This window comes from Dreissena polymorpha, chromosome 3 (genome assembly GCF_020536995.1).
Source record: "Dreissena polymorpha isolate Duluth1 chromosome 3, UMN_Dpol_1.0, whole genome shotgun sequence".
NCBI classification, from domain to species: Eukaryota; Metazoa; Mollusca; class Bivalvia; order Myida; family Dreissenidae; genus Dreissena; species Dreissena polymorpha.
In genome coordinates this window covers 73026720-73047975 of record NC_068357.1, presented here as the reverse complement: position 1 = coordinate 73047975, position 21256 = coordinate 73026720, and the positions used below count along the sequence as shown (strand labels likewise).

Here is a 21256-nt window from a genome sequence, read left to right as displayed (position 1 = left end):
AAAGAAAAATGCCATGCCCCATTGCCACCATGTTTTTCAAGCAACCGGAGCCAATTTTTACAACACTTTCAGAATATCATTAGAACAAATGTTCTGACCATGTTTCATGAAGATTTGACAATAAATGTGACTTTTAGAGTGTTAACAAGTTTTACAACAGCAATATTAGGAAAAATGCCCCGCCCATTGGCGGCCACGTTTTTCAACAAACCAAAACCTTTTTCGAACTCTTCCAAGATATTATCGAAACAAATCTTCTTACCAAGTTTCATGAAGATAGGACAATAAATATGGCCTCTAGAGCGTTAACTCAGATTAACTATAGCCATATAAGGAAAAATGACACGCCCCCTGGTGGCAATGTATTTCAACAGACCAGAACCATTTTGAAACTTATTCATAATGTCATTAAGACGTATGTTCTGACCAAATTTCATGAAGATCGGACCATAAATTTGGCCTCTCGGGTGTTAACAAGGTTTTACTATAGCCATATTAGTAAAAATGCACCACCAATGGCGGCCATGTTTTTCAAGCAACCGGGACCATTTTCAAACTTGTCCAAGATATCATTGAGATGAATTTTCTGACCAAATTTCATGAAGATCGGACAATAAATGTGGCCTCTAAAGTGTTAATGAGGCAAATGTCGACGCCACACGCCGGACAAAAGGTGATCACAAAAGCTCACCATGAGCACAAGCGCCCATGCCTATTAAGGCCATGCGTTTAATTAGAATAAAATGAGTTTGAACATATGTAAAGGAGAGTCGCACAAATTACCACTTGTTTGAAATTATTATGAAATCAAGTCAACGGAGAAAAAACAATTAATTAGTTTGGGAAAGCCAGACATGGAAAATGCCTTGCTCACTGTAAGCCATGTTTCACGTCATAGAAACTTGATTGATAATCAACACCTGTTCATCTCAGCCGTATCAAGAGTAATTTGTTTTGTAAAATTGCCGAAGAAGACGCCAACCAGAACAGCTCACTCTTCAGTATGTCGTGCTCACTATTAAAACGGGATTCATGGCTCGTCTGTTTGCCGTTTTTGTTGGTGCGGACGCACAGAATTAGTTAAAAATAAATATTCCTGCTACAAGTATATCAATGAATTCTGGCATTATGTTTTACTTACTGCGCCTCAGGCCATAAATATCACAACACGGTTCTAGAAAAGGGGATATACAGTCATCAAATAATACAGAAATATAAAGTATGCTAAGAACATTCCGTTTGTTTCAAAAGCAGAACATCCTGGAAGACAGCGTATACTAAATATCATATAAAGTTTCAGACCCGTAACTCCAAGCAATCCCTGAAGCACAAGTTCTAAAGAAAATGCATGTCTGCTTCATGGACGACGGCTTCACGTGAAATAACTTCTGTCCGTGGTTGCCAAGACATACCAACATGGATAAGAAAATGGGCGTCTAAATGGACCGAATAGTTGTTCTGTGCTGTCAGTCAATAACACTTTTCAAACGGCTCTCTGTTTGTTTTATTCAAATCATTCAAAATGGATCAAAACCACAAATAAAGCAAAATAGCAGCATACAATCATTGACATACAAAGTTGATGCCGTCGTGAAATGATTGTGAAAATCAATATACAGGTAGAAACTATGAGATTGAAACTATTTAAAACTTACAAATGTCCATTTGTACAATTTTTAATGAGACATAGATTTAGAAGATAGTGGTGTACAAAATCCATAACAACCAGCTAGATAACATGTAATTAAAATGTTTATTACTTAACTGCTATTCAACAGTTTTAGTCCAGCACTCATCCCTTTCCTTTTCCAAGGTACCCACAGTTGTCTGCGAGAATTGGGCACATATTCACCGACAATGTTCTAAGACTTGGGAGTAGTTAAGGCTAAAGAAAGTATATAGTTTTTTTCAAATTTCCTGGCTACAAATGTTAATTATGCTTTCATTCCCAATAAAAACATATTTTAATCGAAATTGTAAATAGAAAGGAAGAAAAAAAAAATCAGCATGTTTGAAACGAAACAGTTGAAGAAATGTTCTTCATGCTATGCTTAATATAGGTAGATTCATAGACAAGTTTCCTTCTGGAACAAACAGGGCTTAATGCTTATACATATGTCAGCCCAAATTATGCACAGGCTTATTAAGGACAACAATTTACACCTTATCTGAATTTTTGATAGCACGAGGCTTATATCTTAGTTGGCACAAAATTGCTTGGCTACAAAAAATATGTCATTTTTGTTTGATGTTGAATTTGTTGATTTTTGTATATAAGTCTGATATAAGACTTTAGATGTGAACTTTCTTTGGACATTTGATTTCATAATTTGCAAGGACTCTATGAAAATCCACAAATATTATTGTTCAAGGAATAATATTGCTTTCCCAGTTATTAAGTGAAGATGATCACGGACCCTGGTCTCAGAACTGTTGATAGTAGCTGGTGTTTGGGGCTACAAATCCCTGCTCCTGGAAAGGTTGGGGGAATGTGTGCTCCCTCCCCGTGAACATGTGCTCCCTGCCCTGGCCCCTGTCTCCCTGACTCCTGTCTACATTGGTTGCCCTGTTCTGTGTCTGGTGGTACTGCATGTTGGGGTAGCGCTCCTGCTGCCACAGGTCAACAGCACCATATTGGAAACTGGTGTCTGGAAAAAACATGTATGTGTGAGGCACGGAAACAACACTCTTGAGCAATAGAAAGTTACAATCGAGAATTTGTGGTCAACATAGTCCCCTTAAGGATAAATGCATACCTGGAAAGCTCACTGAGAAACAAGGGCTGTTTGTAAAACATGCATGCCCCCCATATTGGCTGTCCGTTGAAGTGGCAGCCATTGTGCGAATACGTTTTTTGTCACTGTGACCTAGTGACCTGAAAATAAATAGGGGTCATCTGCGAGTCATGATCAATGTACCTATGAAGTGTCATGATCCTAGGCAAAATCGTTCTTGATTTATCATCCGGAAACAATTTTACTGTTTTTGGGTCACCGTGACCTTGACCTTTGACCTAGTGACCTGAAAATCAATATGGGTCATCCATGAGTCATGATGAATGTACCTATGAAGTTTCATGAACCTAGGCGTATGCGTTCTTGTGTTATCATCCGAAAACCATTTTACTATTTCGGGTCAACTTGACCTTTGACCTAATGACCTCAAAATCAAAAGGGGTCATCTGCGAGCCATGATCAATCTACCTATGAAGTTTCATGATCCTAGGCGTAAGCGTTCTCGAGTTATCATCCGGAAACCATTAAACTATTTCGGGTCACTGTGACCTTTACCTTTGACCTAGTGAACTCAAAATCAATAGGGCTCATCTGCGAGTCATGATCAATCTACCCATGAAGTTTCATGATCCTAGGCGTATGCGTTCTTGTGTTATCATCCGAAAACCATTTTACTATTTCGGGTCACCGTGACCTTGACCTTTGACCTAATGACCTCAAAATCAAAAGGGGTCATCTGCGAGTCATGATCAATCTACCTATGAAGTTTCATGATCCTAGGAATATGCGTTCTTGAGTTATCATACGAAAATCATTTTACTATTTAGGGTCACCGTGACCTTGACCTTTGACCTAGTGACCTCAAAATCTATAGGGGTCATCTGCGAGTCATGATCAATCTACCTATGAAGTTTCATGATCCTAGGCGTATGCGTTCTTGAGTTATCATCCGGAAACCATTTTACTATTTCGGGTCACCGTGACCTTGACCTTTGACCTAGTGACCTCAAAATCAATAGGGGTCATCTGCGAGTCATGATCAATCTACTAATGAAAGTTCATGATCCTAGGCGTATGCGTTCTTGAGTTATCATCCGGAAACAATTTTACTATTTCGGGTCACCTTGACCTTTGACCTAGTGACCTCAAACTCAATAGGGGTCATCTGCGAGTCATGATCTATCTAATGATGAAGTTTCATGATCCTAGGCGTATGCGTTCCTGAGTTATCATCCGGAAACCATTTTACTATTTCGGGTCACCGTGACCTTGACCTTTGACCTAGTGACCTCAAAATCAAAAGGGGTCATCTGCGAGTCATGATCAATCTACCTATGAAGTTTCATGATCCTAGGCGTATGCATTCTTGAGTTATCATCTGGAAACCATTTTACTATTCCGGGTCACCGTGACCTTGACCTTTGACCTAGTGACCTCAAAATCAATAGGGGTCATCTGCGAGTCATGATCAATCTACCTATGAAGTTTCATGATCCTAGGCCAAAGCGTTCTTGAGTTATCATCCGGAAACCACCTGGTGGACCGACCGACCGACCGACATGTGCAAAGCAATATACCCCCTCTTCTTCGAAGGGGGGCATAAAAATTCACACCAAAATATTGGAAAATATATATGAAAGAAACTACCGTAACAATGATCAATATGAAAATTGTTGCAAAAGCCCTCAGAATATTATTAAGAGTTTTTTCACTCTGAACACAATCAGTGAGTGTAATTGATATTTTGACAAAAACGGTAGTACACTGTAACATAATAGTTTATTCACTTCATTATGAGAAGCTAATATTATATATCAGGAATTAAACCAATATTTTTACCTTTGAAATTCTCCTCAGAATACTGACGCTTTGGTGACGTCTGGTAGTCCAGAGTAAAATCATCAGCTTTTCTCCTTCCACCTGACTTGTTGCTTGTTTTTCCATGTCCACGATATAAACCCATATCTCTCCCAGCAGCACTTGAGCCTCTTCCTTGCTGACCCTGATCCAAATCTGTCCTGGGTTTGAAACTTTGTCCTGGACTTTGTTGCCTGGGGGACTTGTATCCCTGCTGGTTGGGTTGGTACCCTTGTTGTTTGTGGGTCTGACCAGGCTGACATGCTCCCCGGCCGTGCCCCTGTTTCTTGCCTGCAGGCTCACCCCTTGAACCCTGAGGGAAGACATCCTTCTTGACATACACAGGTGGTAGCATCGAGCCACCCTGTTCAGCACTGCAGTAAAGAAGTGTACTTTCTAACACCATATCAAACATCCCTTTATAATGAAGAAAATGAAAGTGTGTAGGAACATATAAACTGAAACAGACAAGAGATTGTATTTGGAACCTATACAAAAATGAACAACCCAAAAGGAAATGCAATGTGATGAAAATGGAGGTTTCAAGACAATGATGGCCACTCACAGTTTGCGTTCCATGTTCTCCAGTTTGGACTTCATCGACTCCAGCATGGCCCTTGTCTCATCTGACTCGCTGGCTGACCTGAAATGGGCACACAGGCATCCCACACTACCCACAGGCTCACAACAACATATTCATTGTTAAGTTCTAAACAGAACTTTATTTATTATCAGAAACAACTGTCTTTTTAACAAAATGTAAAATTAAAGTGTTATTATGGGCATTTTTCACTGATCAATTGAGCTGAAAAGAATTTACAAGTGAAGAGTTAGTCAAAATGTGGTAACTGACCAATTATCAGCAACTCATTTTGCTAGCAGTTGTTTATACAAAATATATATTATATTCTATATTTTACATGACTGGACAGTCCTCTACCCCAAAATGATCCGTAAAACAAAATAGTGTCATTGTGTCGTATGAACGAATCTTCACTAAAATTAAATTAAGATTCACATCGTAAATCAAATCATTTCTGTCGTGAGTTGTCAAAATGAAAGTAAGGTTGATAATCAAATGCATTATTTTTCTCTTTCCGGGATATTGTTTTAGTATGTTGATGCTGCATTAACAAATATATGTGTATATGAAGTGAAAACAACAAAAATAATCAACAGTTGCGATATAACACCTATAAACTGTTGGATGCCCATAATATTACTTTAAGTTTCTTAAAAGCACTTTGATTCCAACAATAAAGAAGATAAAAATTATTTGAAAATACAGTGTAAATGTACAGAAAACTTAAATGACAAATAACTCCAGCAATATTTCAAAGTGCTTTTGTACTTCATAGTAAACAACTAAAAACATGGTGTCTTACCGTCTCTGTTTATTGTGTTCAAAGCGCGAGGGACTTCGCCACCTGTCTCCCTGGTGTCGCCTTTCATCATGGGGTTCGTGAGACCAGTTGTCCCTCTGGGGTTCAAACTTTTCACGCTTTCTGGTCCCTCGGTCCGCGTCAAATTGATTGTGTGGGGAGACCAGGTCCTTGAACTGACCTCCCTGATAATTATATAAGAGTTCAAACTTTTCACAAAAGAAGCCCATTTAAAGGTGTGGGTTAAATTGATCTTGAAACAGTGAGCTGTCAGGGTAATTTCATCCATTTTTGTACCATTGATTAGCCAATAATTCAGAAAAAGCTTAAGGCAAACCAACTGGTTATCTTATTTTGAAGAGATATTATGCCCATTAACATTAGCACCAAGTTTCATGATGATCCAATTTAAAATAATCCAGTTGTAGAGGGGATAAGGTTAATTTGACCATTTCTTAACATTTAAAATTTGCTGCACAAATTCCCAGAAAACATCCCATATTTATAAAAGCCATATACAAATTACCAGTAAAAGCTTGCATTTGTTTGCATCTGTCCAAATCTAAGTCTGAACATGCCTCCTATTAGCAAGTTATAAGAAATCTTAACAAATATTGTCCAAGAGAATAAATCCTGTTGTCATCGTTGAAGATGACCTTCAAGAAGAAAACAAACATAGTCTACCTACTTACAAACAAACATTAGCTCATCTGTTTACCCAGCCTTTATTAATGGCAGTCATAGTAAGTCAAACTTTTATCGGTAATATATGTACAACGCAATGTTTTAGACATCTGACAATTAACAATGACAGATTATACCTTACTTGTTTATTTATTCATTTGGTAAGTTCCAGCAGAGACATTATCAACAAGATGTGTTTGTAAAACATTATGTCCCCTCTCCTATATTTGACCTTGAAGGATGACCTTGACCTTCCACCACTCAAAATGCGCAGCTCCATGAGATACACATGCATGCCAAATATGAAGTTGATTTCTTCAATATTGCATAAGTTATGGCAAATGGTCAAGTTTGACGATTTTGACCAATTCATTTTACCTTTGACCTTGAAGGATGACCTTGACCTTTCACCACTCAAAATGTGCAGCTCCATGAGATACACATGCATGCCAAATATGAAGTTGCTATCTTAAATATTGCAAAAGTTATGGCAAATGTTAGTTTGATGATTTTGACACATATATTTGGCCTTGAAGGATGACCTTGACCTTTCACCATTCAAAATGTGCAGCTCCATGAGATACACATGCATGCCAAATATGAAGTTGGTATTTTCAACATTGCAAAAGTTATTGCAAATGTTAAAGTTTGATGCAAACCAACAAACCAATAAACCAATAAACAGTCCTCCAATATGGACTTGGGGACATAAACAAGAGCTGTCAGAAGACAGCGCGCTCGACTATTCGAGTGCTTGACAGTATAAAGTAAACCATCATGGGGAAATTATTCATATTCAATAAGGTCAAGGTAATATAGTCATATTCTAAGTGGAAGAGAACCATAATTGAAACATATTGATCGCTTATGTTTTAAAAAAGTTGAACTTTATAGCCGATATAGACGAAGAAGTTATGGCAATTTAAGCAAAATGTTCAATTATCTAAGTGTAAAAGGGGCCATAATTATGTCAAAATGATTGATACAGTGGTCTGCTCTTGTTTATAGGTTGGGGTCATGTTGGTAAACAAGTATGCAAAATATAAAAGCAATATGTAAAAGGATATTTGAAATATTTGGGGTAGTACGCAAACTTTAACATAGATTTATCAATAATATGCATATTATAAGTATAAAAGGGGCAATAATAGACCCTTTTTACAATAGGCCAAAATTGATGGGAGCGCAAAGTCACGTGACTCGCAGAACTCCAGAACGAGGCTGAACGTGTATAAATTTCCAATAATCCTGCGCATCTGATTTCAACCTTTCACTCTTTTGAACATTCGGCTATGTAAGACATAGAAAACACAATATGACATTGTCAAAATAAGTTATAAATATGTAATTCACATTATAAGTGTCAATACATTAAATAAATTGTCTTGATTAAAGTACTTATTTTTCTCCATTTTGTCACACATTTGACAAGCTTTGTTAGAGCTTTTTTATCACGCTGTTTGAGAAAAGATCTATCTTGTTTATTGATACATCTGTGGTTAAATAGCCCCTGTGTTTCGTATAAACCAATTATCTCGTTATGATCAGATACTGTGCAGACAAATACTAAATAACAGCACAGTGTCATAAACAACCCGTGGTAAATGACTGGTCATTGAACACCATGTATGGTACCCCAATGTCTTATCGTGGTAGAAGTATTACACTGTTATTTCTAAGACAAATGTAACGCCAAATACTCAAAATAAATACTGTATAGATTTTAGCCAGTGTAATCATAATAATACAGTGAATGCTGGACATTCGTCATAGCCTTTTTTCACACAGGCGGACATTCGTTTCTATGTTTTTTGACAACCTGAACATTCGTGCCGTTGTTATTATGACAATGCTTAAAATGGTTCCTACATAATTTTGACAGCCTGGACATTCGTTCCTTCGTTATTTGGACAGCCCGGAGATTTGTTCCTGAATAATTGCTATCCCGGTCATTATTATCACATTTTATCAAAATTGTATGGCACTCTGGGCATTTTATCCGGTATTTTAATATGTTGTTATTGAAATAGTAAAAAAAATAATGTTTTCATATTTTGTGTTATACTTTATATTGTTGTAAGAATTTATTGTGATAATGAGAATGATAACGTTAAAAAATAATCGAATATATCGACTTACACTGAGATCTGTCATTTGCCAAAATATGTTGCAGAATTCTGGGCATCGAAACTATGTAGGAGTATATATATCCGGTCTTTTAAATAATGTTGGAACGATTGTCAGGGATGTCTAAATAGCGCGAGAATGAATGTCCGGGTAGTTAAAACAACGTATGAACGAATTTCCGCCATGTCAATATTAGCGTAGAAACGATTTTCCTTGTGAAAGAATTTTTGGATAAATAATTAAGTGCTTAATACTTATATATACATTTGAAATATTTATTAGCTTTTATGCTAAACACGAAACCTATTTAGCGGGTACCGCTGAAATAAAACTCCGTCCTTACATCGTCTTATAAAGAGTGTTCGTTAGTGTATGGAAGAACACAATTAAAACAAGAATTTTCAATGACCACAACCGCGTTAAAGAATGTTTCCGAAAAATAAAGACACACACACACAAGAGAGATTTATGAAATGATGTGACTACACATGTATATTTATCACTCATAATTACGTTTAAAGAGAAATCAAGGTGAATGTATTGACAGTTCAGTTTGCTCCACGTTCGTTTTTTCACATGTATAAAAGAATTCTTCAATATTGTCTTTCACTGTAAAAGAACATTAATTAGAGTTAAATGAAAAATGACACAACATTTAAATAGTTCATGTGCTTTGCATTTTCTATGGCTTTTTCTTATGATTGAGACAACACACATTTTACACGTTCGATCGTTCGTGAAAAATAGTACAGATCAACAAACATACCTTTGAGAATTTAATATATATAATCTTTTGTATTATACGACTTTTGAATATCTTTGTTTTGTGCAATTATCAATGTTTATTTTTCAGATCACATTTGCTCTGATAAAAATGGGTATCTTGAATTTGAATCAAGATTAAATAAAATGTATATATACGTATACACTAGTGGGACTATATACTATGGCTTTGAAATATATCTTGGGTGTGAGAATGTTCATTTCATAACCCCTCATCAATTTATTGACTAAACAACCCCGGGTAAACAACACATCCATGTATACATATGTTTGCTATAATCATGAAAATCCCGAATGAAATTAATAAAAATCAACTGGTTTATAATCATTGATATATGCTAGCCAAAGATCTTTACACGTTCAGCCTCGTTCTGAAATTCGACGCGTCACGTGATATCTAAAAATAGCAACAGCGGTAGTATTGTGAAACTGGTCTATTCTGTCAAAATGCTTGATACAGTTGTATGCTCTTGTTTATAGGTTGGGGTCATAATGGTTAACAAGTATGCAAAATATGAAAGCAATATTTGCAGGGACATTGAAAATATTCGGGGTAGTACGCAAACTTTAACATTTGCTGCATATTCTAAGCGAAAAAGGGGCCATAATTATGAAAAATGCTTGATAGAGTTGTCTGCTCATGTTTATAGGTTGGGGTCATGTTGGTTAAAAAGTATGCAAAATATGAAAGCAATATGTCAAGGGACAATGAAAATAATTGGGGTAGTACGAAAACTTTAACATGTGCATGCTAACGGAAAAGGAAACGCCGACGCAGGGGTGAGTAGGATAGCTCCACTATATATATTTCATATATAATAGTCGAGCTTATAAAATAAATAATATGTTTTTTTTTACCATGTTTTAAAAAATATATATTTTTGGGTGGGGGTGGGGTGGGGGTGGAGAGGGGGTATAATGTGGGGATGAGGTCATTTATTAGATGATCTTTCAAAAATAAGAAAAAAAAGGAAAACAAATATATAAAATTTAAGCGGGGGATTCTGGGGTGGGGCATAAGGGATGGTTTGGGTGGAGTCCATTGTGGTATGTCAGGTAAGTGTTGTTTTGTCAAAGTATCAATCAAATCTGATCATAAATAAAGAAGTTGTGGCAATTTAAGCAAAATTTATTAATTTGACCTTGAGACTCAAGGTCATTCAAAGGTAAAGGTCAAATTCAACTTGCCAGGTACAGCACCCTCATGATAGTAAGAAAGCATTTTAAGTTTGAAAGCAATAGTCTTGATTCTTTAGAAGTTAAGTGGATCTAAACACAAAATTTAACAAAATATTCAAAGTGACTAAGAAAAAAAAAAGGGCCATAATTCAGTTTAATTCCAACCAGAGTTATGCAACTTGCCCTATACAGTCCCCTTACGAGTTGTCCAAGTCTGAAAGCAATAGCTATGATACTTTAGGAGTAAATTGGACCAAAACACAAAACTTAACCAAATGTTAAATTATCTAAGTATAAAGGGGGCTATAATTCTGTCAAAATTCCAGTCAGAGTTACATAACTTTGCCTGCACAGTCCCCTAATGATAGTTAGTGAGTGTTGCAAGTATGAAAGCAATACCTTAGATACTTTAGGAATAAAGTGAACCTAAACACAAAACTTTACCAAATTTTCTATTTTCTAAGTATAAAAAGGGAACATAATTCTTACAAAATGCTTGATACAGTTGTCTGCTCTTGTATATAGATTTGGGTCATGTTAGTAAAGAAGTATGCAAAATACAAAAGCAATATGACAAGGTACATAGAAAATATTTGTGGTGGTACGCAAACTTTATCATAGATTTATCAATAATATGCATATTCTAAGTGAAAAAAGGGCCATAATTCTAACAAAATGCTTGATACAGTTGTCAGCTCTTATTTAAAGGTTGGGGTCATGTTGGTATAGAAGTATGCAAAATATGAAAGCAATATGTCAAGGGACATAGAAAATATTTGAGGCAGTACGCAAACTTTAACATAGATATATCAATAATATGCATATTCTAAGTGAAACAAGACTATTGCCAAGCAATATATGTCAAGTAATAACAAGCGTTCTTGCGTTATTACGCAATTAAAATAACCAAAAACGTAATTAAATTCAAAATAAAGCGCATAAAAACGCAAATACAAATTTGATAATGTAATTCCCATAAAAAACCATGCGTCAAGAAACTAAACTCTTATGAACACCGGGCGTATTTTTTAGACTGGTTATTTTCCGTTAAACTAGAGTGTTCACAAGCTTTTTTTAAATGACCCCCCTGGCGGCCATATTTTTTTTACCGATCCGAACCATTTTCGAACTCAATTGTCGTATCCAGACAACAAATATTCTGAACAATTTTCATGAAGATTGGATCAAAAATGAGACTTCTAGAGTGTTCACATGTTTTCACTATATACATATAGAGAAAACTGCTCCGCCCCCTGGCGGCCATGTTTTTTCCCCAATCTTGACCATTTTCGAACTCGTCCGAAATATCAATGAAACCAATGTTTTGACCAAGTTTCATGAAGATTGGGCAAAAATTGTGACTTCTAGAGTGTTCACAAGGTTTCTCTATAGCCATCAAAGGAATACTGCCCCGCCCCCTGGCGGCCATGTTTTTCAACGGACCAGAACTATTTTTGAACTCAACCAACATATCATTAAGACAAACATTTTGACAAAGTTACATGAAGATTGGGCATGAAATGTGACTTCTACAGTGTTCACAAGGTTTTTCTTTTTTTGACCTAGTTTTTGACCCAGCATGACCCAGTTTCGAACTCGAGGTATCATTGGGACAAATATTCTGCCCTAGTTTCATGAAGATCTGACTATAAAAGTGGCCTCTAGAGTGTTCACAAGGATAAATGTTGACGACGAATGACGGACAACAGACAACAGACAACGGACGATGGACAAAAGGTGATCACAAAAGCTCACCATGAGCACGTTGTGCTCAGGTGAGCTAAAAATGTATCGCATAGTATGCCGTCCTATAAAGAAAAAAGGCAGTCTTTCCAGCGGTTATCAATCTTTGGGGTAGTATTGTAATTATTCGTAGACCCATCCGATTTCTACTTTCATTTTCAAGGTATTCAACTCAAAAAGACCCGAAAACGGTGTGCATGGCTTTGAACAGCCATAACTTCATTAATTGTGCAGCGATTTTACAAACTCGGTCTTATTCAACGCAAACATGAATGAACTTTGATCAGAAATTCAGTAATTGTTTGTTGTTATGTACAGGTACCTTTTTTAATTCCATTTGTATACAAACATGTAAATAATTTAGTAACCTTATTTGTATTATGTTATATATGCCATTCCCTAAATTACCCAATGGAGTTAAAACCTGGGGATGAAAAACCCAATAAAGCTCAAAAGTAGGGGGTGCAAATTTTTGCTAAAACTCTATTGAATTTACAAAAACCCTATTATTGTCAAAAACAGGGGGTGAATTACCCAATATACCCCAAAAGTTATCTATAGCCCTACCGGCTCCACCATTTTTTTGTTGCCATAGCAACCAGATTTTTTACGTAGGAACAAAATAAAATGACATGCATTATGTCCATATTGCCATCTATCCATGTTTCAAGTTTCATGAAAAAATATGAAGAACTTTTCAAGTTATCGCAGGATCCAGAAAAGTGTGACACACAGACAGACAGAATCACAGACAAACTCACAGACGCACAGAGCGCAAACCATAAGTCCCCTACGGTGAAACCGGTAGGGGACAAAAGGGCCATAATTCTTACAATATGCTTGATACAGTTGTCGGCACTTGTTTATAGGTTGTGGTTGTGTTGGTAAAGAATCATGCAATATATGAAAGCAATATGTAAAGGGAAAATATTTGAGGTAGTATGCAAATTTTAACATTCCAACGCTCACGCGCATGCCAACACCGGGGTGAGTAGGATAGCTCCACTATATATATTTCATAATAATATAATAGTCGAGCTAAAAACAAGTTGTCAATAAAAAATGCAATGTGTTGCATGTTAAGTTGATTCATTGACCACTACATACTGATAATGGCTGTTAACCCCAGGTAAGTGGTGTTTCCTTCATACTGCTAATGGCTTCTTACCCCTGGTGCGCAGTGTGCCCTACAAACTAAAAGTGTCTATTTACCCCTGGTGAGTAGTGTCCCCTACATACTGCTATTGGCTACTTACCCCTGGTGAGTAGTGTGCCCTACATACATATAGTGTATATTTACCATAGGTGAGTATTGTCTCCTACATACTGCTTATGGCTACTTACCCTTGGTGAGTAGTGTGCCCTACATACATATAGTGTATATTTACCATAGGTGAGTATTGTCTCCTACATACTGCTAATGGCTACTTACCCTTGGTGAGTAGTGTGTCCTACATACATAGTGTATATTTACCATAGGTGAGTAGTGTCTCCTATAAACTGATAATGTCTACTTACCCCTGGTGAGTAGTGTCCCATACATACTGATAATGGCTACTTAACCCTGTTGAGTAGTGTCCCCTACATACTGATAATGGCTACTTACCCCTGGTGAGTAGTGTCCCCTACATACTGATAATGGCTACTTAACCCTGGTCAGTATTGTCCCCTACATACTGCTTATGGCTACTTAACCCTGGTGAGTAGTGTCCCCTACATACTGCTAATGGCTACTTACCCTGGTGAGTAGTGTGCCCTACATACAAATAATGGCTACTTAACCCTTATGAGTAGTGTCCCCTACATACTGATAATGGCTACTTACCCTGGTGAGTAGTGTGCCCTACATACAAATAATGGCTACTTAACCCTTATGAGTAGTGTCCCCTACATACTGATAATGGCTACTTACCCTTGGTGAGTTGTGTCCCCTACATACAGATAATGGCTACTTTCTCCTGTGAGTGGTGCGCCCTACATACTGAAAATGACTACTTACTCCAGGTGAGTAGTGTCCCCTACATACTGACAATAAATACTTACTCCTGGTGAGTAGTGTCCCCTACATACTGAAAATGGCTACTTACCTCTGGTGAGTAGTGTCCCCTACATACTGACAATGGCTACTTACCCCTGGTGAGTAGTGTCTCCTACATACTGACAATGACTACTTACTCCTGGTGAGTGGTGTGCTCTATATACTGACAATGACTACTTACTCCAGGTGAGTAGTGTGCCCTACATACTGACAATGACTACTTACTCCAGGTGAGTAGTGTCCCCTACTCACTGACAATGGCTACTTACCCCTGGTGTGTAGTGTCCCCAATATACTGATAATATCTACGTACCCCTGGTGAGTAGTGTCCCCTACATACTGACAATTGCTACTAACCCCTGGTGAGTAGTGTCCCCTACGTACTGACAATGGCTACTTACTCCAGGTGAGTAGTGTCCTCTACATACTGATAATGGCTACTTACTCCAGGTGAGTAGTGTCCCCTACATACTGACACTGACTAATTTCTCCAGGTGAGTAGTGTCCCCTACATACTGATAATGGCTACTTACTCCAGGTGAGTAGTGTCCCCTACATACTGATAATGGCTACTTATTCCATGTGAGCAGTGTCCCCTGCATACTGACAATTACTACTACTCCAGGTGAGCATTGTCTCCTACATACTGATAATGACTACTTTCTCCCGATGAGTAGTGTCCCCTACATACTGACAATGACTACTTACTCCTGGTGAGTAGTGTCCCCTACATACTGACAATTGCTACTTACCCCTGGTGAGTAGTAACCCCTACATACTGATAATGACTACTTACTACCAGATGAGTAGTGTCACCAACATACTGACAATGGCTACTTAACCCTGGTAAGTAGTGTCCCCTACATACTGACAATGACTACTTACTCCAAGTGAGTAGTGTCCCCTACATACTGAAAATGACTACTTACTCCTGGTGAGTAGTGTCCCCTTCATACTGACAATGGCTACTATCCCTGGTGAGTAGTGTCCCCTACATACTGACAATGACTACTTACTCCTGGTGAGTAGTGTCCCTTACATACTTACAATGACCACTTACTCCAGGTGAGTATTTTCGTGTATTATGTCAGTTGACCGATTGACAAATTCAAGATCCTAACGAAGAATTATGTCCCATTTTTGAATAAATTAAAACTGAATTACCAACGGCATGAGGCTATAAAATCCAACGTAATCCACGCATACATACTCTGTCTGTTTCGTAGTTAAGATAAATTTGTTTTTGACACAAAAGGGTGTAGATTACACAGTGTACTTAACTGACACGTGACATTGCTCTAAAACGCGAGTGCAGTACAGCTGTATCGACTGCCTTGACTTCGTTTAGGTAGAATAGTAATGATTAGCGCTAATTGTTAACAACTTTATTACCCATTGTGTATATTGTGTTTTTCAGTGTTGTTGCAGATAATACAGCCTCCACGCAGCGGATCCGTATCAAAGACAATAAACAAAATTAAAAGATGATGACGTGTGATCAAAACCTGACTTATATACATTCTCCGACTTGATTACAAATTAACACAGAACATATTGATTTGTGTTTGGTTGTTTGCTACAAAAAGTTGTAAAAATAGCTTGTGCTTCATTTATGGGCTATCAATGTTTTTAATCATCAACAGCTTTGACAAGTTTTACGATACATGTTTCAAATCATTGTTACTTGTTGTATCAATTGAAAACGTAACAGGTAAAGAGAAATCAGCAATCATGACGTTTAGTTCCATCCAAACGTAGGGTAATTGTTGACAGGAATTCACTTTTATTTTCGCGCCATTTTCAGGAAATCCCCGGAAAGCATGTTTTTTGAATGACTGATTATGACGCAATAAAACATTGCTTTGTATCCTATTGCATTCAATCTAATTTAAACGCATTCGTCCATTGGTTTTTACAATTAAATCTGAACTGTGCCCTATGAAACCAGTGTCCCACAATGCGCTGTTACTTTTACACTTCAGTGATCAAATATAACGATGTCAAACTCTTCAAACTTGATTGAAAACTGACCAAAAAGTTTGCTAACACTAATTTTAACCAATAATCTTCGTACCTTCTCTAATGAGCCGATAAATAAGATTGTCATTAGTTTGGTCATGATAACAAATAAATAAGACCAATTGGCAATTGGCTTCACTGTTTTAAAACACTCGTTAACGGTTAATCGGTCCAACTAATCCGCTAATCATAAAATTGATACAATAATGGGGGCCAATTACTGATCACCTGATAACAAAAGACTAGTATATTGACATGTGACAAACAGGTCCCAGCCCCTGAAGTGACTCTCAAGTGGCCTCCCTCTTTCCCCACTACGATTTATCGCAACCATGATATATTTCGGACAAACAAATCGCATATCAACTGAAGCATTTTTTTTTTAATTCAAAGTCAGGAATTGGCGCATTGAAGTGCTGACGAAAACGTCATTTTTATAAAAATGACGACATGTTCGTGCTGGTGAAAATAAATGGTTTCACAGTACTCCAGGTGAGTAGTGTCCCCTGCATACTGACAATGACTACTTACTCCTGGTGAGTAGTGCTCCCTACATACTGACAATTAGTACTTACTCCAGGTGAGTAGTGTCCCCCTACATACTGACAATGACTACTTACTCCAGGAGAGTAGTGTCACCTACATACTGACAATGACTACTTACTCCTGGTGAGTAGTGTCCACTACATACTGATAATGTCTACTTACTCCAGGTGAGTAGTGTCCCCTACATACTGATAATGACTACTTACTGCAGGTGAGTTTGTGCCCTGCAAACTGACGATGACTACTTACTCCAGGTGAGTAGAGTCCCCTACATACTGATAATGGCTACTTACTCCTGGTGAGTAGTGTCCCCTACATACTGATAATGGCTACTTACCCCTGGTGAGTAGTGTGCCCTACATACTGATAATGACTACTTACCCCTGGTGAGTAGTGTCCTCTACATACTGATAATGTCTACTTACTCCAGGTTCCCTACATACCAATAATGGTTACTTACTCCAGGTGAGTAGTGTCCCCTACATACTGACAATGCCTACTTACTCCTGATGAGTAGTGTCCCCTACATACTGACAAGGACTACTTACTCCAGGTGAGTAGTGTCCCCTACATATTGACAATGACTACTTACTCCTGGTGAGCAGTGTCCCCTACATACTGATAATGTCTACTTACTCCAGGTGAGTAGTGTCCCCTACATACTGATAATGTCTACTTACTCCAGGTGAGTAGTGTCCCCTACATACTGATAATGGCTTCTTACCCCTGGTGAGTAGTGTGCCCTGTGAAGGGTGGACCTGGGTGAGATGGCAATCCTTCCAGCACTGCCCCTGACAGCACCCATAGACCCTGCCCTGCCCCTCATATCATGCCCACCTGTAACATCACACATCACAATATAACTGATCTGTATATATTATCATAGAGTAGTATCACAGCAGAATGCAACAGTATCATCTATAAGCATACAGAAGGAAATAAACAGATAATATTCAACCCATAACTGTATTAGTTATTATTCAGCTCATATTTGTGTCATTTCAGAAGTTGTTTAGTTGCTTGTTCCTTTTTTACAGTTAAAGGAAACAAAAACCATGTGTTCAGTTTTCCCAGACATACCCCTGCCTTTTGAGCCCTGACCTCGGCCCCTCTGCTGCCTTGTTCCAAATGCAGAGGCCCAGTAGTTTTTCTTCCTCTCTTTGTTCTTCCCAACTTGACTTGGCACTTGGTCTGGCTTCACACCACTCTTTGTGGTCTTCTTCTTGTTCTTACTAACTTGGCTTGGCGCTTGGTCTGGCTTCACACCACTCTCTGTGGTAAGATAAAAATCAACATCTAGCAGCTGTGTCAGTCCAGTCCAACAGAAAACAAGAGCGCTATGCTGGCCCTCAATCATCAAAGTTCACCAACACAAATAGTTGAAGACTTTACCAGGTGATCAAGTTTTTGACCCCACTTGATCAAGATTTAAACATGGCTTTCATAGTAAATATAAACATTCTGATTAAACTTAATCAAGACTAAAGCATACATGTGGCCTCTAGAATGGTAAGACTTTTCTTACGGATTTTAAGATGAAGATCAGGCCCACATCAAATTTCATCATAATTTAGATGTAAATGCGGACTGTAGAGTGGTTCCAAGTTTTTTTTATTGATTTAATAAAGTGACCTCTTTTTTGAAATTATATGACCAAAATTAAATCTTTCATCAAGACTGAGTTTTAAGAATAAAATGACCCAGATTGTTTAAAATATCAAGAGCAATATTCTGACCACATTTTATCAAGATTGAGTAATAAATGTGGCCTGTAAGAGTGGTTATAAAGTTTGTCTAATATCTGACCTTGTAACATAGTTTCTGTAACCCATATTTCGGACTATTAAGTGTCTAAACATACAATTTGACCAAGTGTCATCAATGAACGATGTGATCTCTAGAGTGTCAAAAAGCTAGACATTGACAATGCCAATTGCATGAAGTTGGGTGCAGGACAGACGGTGATCACAATAGGTCACCTTGACCAGTCAGTGCTCAATGATGAGATGTAGACTGCAACTTACTGACTATCTTGATGAAGGTGATCAATCGGCCATCCAGGTAGATGTTGGAGCTTCCAGTGTTCATGAACCTCTCCAGTGTAGCTGCAGTTGCAAACTTCAAGAACACGGCCCTATTCAGGGATATAGAAGCAACGGGAGAATCTTGTACATGTGTGTTTTTCAGAAACCATTTGTAAATTAGCACAGAATCAAATCTATTAAAATTGAGAAAATAAAAAGAGCATAAGATTTAATTAAGTTAAAAAGTATCAAGAGCTTACAAATATTGGCATTTGGTATTTTAAAGTTTTTATGTCACAGATTGGGGAAATACAAAATATAAAACTATTGTTTAAAAATACATCTTTAAAAAGAACTGCCTGAAATAGTATTGTTGACATATTATTAAAGTTCCAAACTCCCAATTTAAGTCAGTTTAACACATTACTTCAGTCATTAAGTCAGTTTATAATATAAATATATAATATAATTAATATAACAGTTTTGATGTATGTGACAGCTTGTTGTCATAACTGTGACAGCTTGTTGTCATAACTGTGACAGCTTGTTGTCATTACCATGACAGCTTGTTGTCATTACCACGACAGCTTGTAATCATTAATGTGACAGCTTGTTGTCATTACTGAGACAGTATGTTGTCATGACCATGACAGCTTGTTGTCATAACTGTGAAAGCTTGTTGTCAATACTGTGACAGCTTGTTGTCATTACCATGACAGCTTGTTGTCATGAATGTGACAGCTTGTTGTCATTACTGAGACAGCTTGTTGTCATAACCATGACATCTTATTGTTATAACTGTGACAGCTTGTTGTCATTACTGTGACAGCTTGTTGTCATTACCATGACAGCTTGTTGTCATAACTGTGACAGCTTGTTGTCATAACCATGAAAACTTAACTGTGACAGCTTGTTGTCATAACTGTGACAGCTTGTTGTCATTACTGTGACAGCTTGTTGTCATTACAATGACAGCTTGTTGTCATAACTGTGACAGCTTGTTGTCATAACCATAAAAGCTTGTTGTCATAACTTTGACAGCTTGTTTTCATAACTGTGACAGCTTGTTGTCATAACTGTAACTGCTAGTTGTCATAACTGTGACAGCTTGTTGTCATTACTGTGACAGCTTGTTGTCATTACTGTGACATTAAATGCACAATTGCAAATACAATGTGTTCTGAATCTCGAATTGTATCCATTGAAAATTCATTGTCCCTAGTGTGCAAAAAAATTGAGTGATGCAAACAGTGGGAACAGTTTTTAACATGTTCCATCAATTGTTGCACAACTGCCTTTAATTGGCAAAAATGTATTTACAACACTTGCGACAATGCCAATATCTGGCACAAGAGGTAGTTTGCACCATACAGTACACTTGGATTCTTTTGTACCAACTGCATAACTACTAGAGCTTTATGTGTTTATGTTTTCAAATCACATACACATGATTTCCAGCAAGTGGTCTTACATACAGTGTGTACAAAGCAGCAGTGAATCTGTATTTATACAAGAGCTGTCAGAGGACAGCGCGCTCGACTATTCGAGTGCTTGACAGTATAATGTAAGCCATCATGGAGAGGGGGTTAAAATGTGCGTGTGTGGTCATTTAATAGATGATCTTTCAAAAAAAAGAAAAACAAGAAATGTGTTTGTCAGAAACACTATGTCCTCTTCTGCGTCGCTTTGATTAAGTTTTTTTGACCTTTGACCTTGAAGGATGATGACCTTGACCTTTTACCTCTTAAAATGTGCAGCTCCATGACATACACATGCATGCCAAATATGAAGTTGCTATCTTCAATATAGCAAAAGTTATTCCAAAATGTTAAAGTTGGCACAAACAGACAGACAGACAGACAGACAGACAGACAGACAGGGCAAAAACAATATGTCCCCCACTATAGTGGTGGGGGACATAAAAATGACAAAGTTTATGATGCTATTAAAGACTAAAAAAATGAAACTCACCTACAGAAAAATGTGTTTGTCGGAAACACCCCTCCTGCGCCGCTTTGATTTTTTAATTATTTTTTTGACCTTTGACCTTGAAGGATGACCTTGACCTTTCACCACTCATAATGTGCGGCTCCATGAGATACACATGCATACCAAATATCAAGTTGGTATCTTCAATAT

At 37.5% G+C, this 21256-nt stretch overlaps 1 protein-coding gene across 5 annotated transcripts in view; it reads right to left on the bottom strand.

The window, feature by feature from the left end:
* Positions 1-1489: 1489 nt before the first annotated feature.
* The window catches only part of LOC127874738 (uncharacterized), a 43759-nt gene continuing 23992 nt past the window's right edge, over positions 1490-21256 (bottom strand). For 4 of the 5 annotated variants that reach the window (XM_052419284.1, XM_052419287.1, XM_052419288.1 and 1 more), the window contains 7 exons: positions 19118-19227; positions 18174-18365; positions 17818-17930; positions 5978-6159; positions 5158-5235; positions 4575-4966; positions 1490-2648 (listed from right to left, as the gene is read on the bottom strand). In XM_052419284.1, coding sequence (XP_052275244.1) covers positions 2425-2648; positions 4575-4966; positions 5158-5235; positions 5978-6159; positions 17818-17930; positions 18174-18365; positions 19118-19227 — 1291 coding nt within the window. In that variant the 3' untranslated portion in view covers positions 1490-2424. Of the gene's footprint in view, positions 2649-2756; positions 2876-4574; positions 4967-5157; positions 5236-5977; positions 6160-17817; positions 17931-18173; positions 18366-19117; positions 19228-21256 lie in introns of all 5 variants that reach the window. The other variant, XR_008047075.1, reaches the window with a different exon arrangement.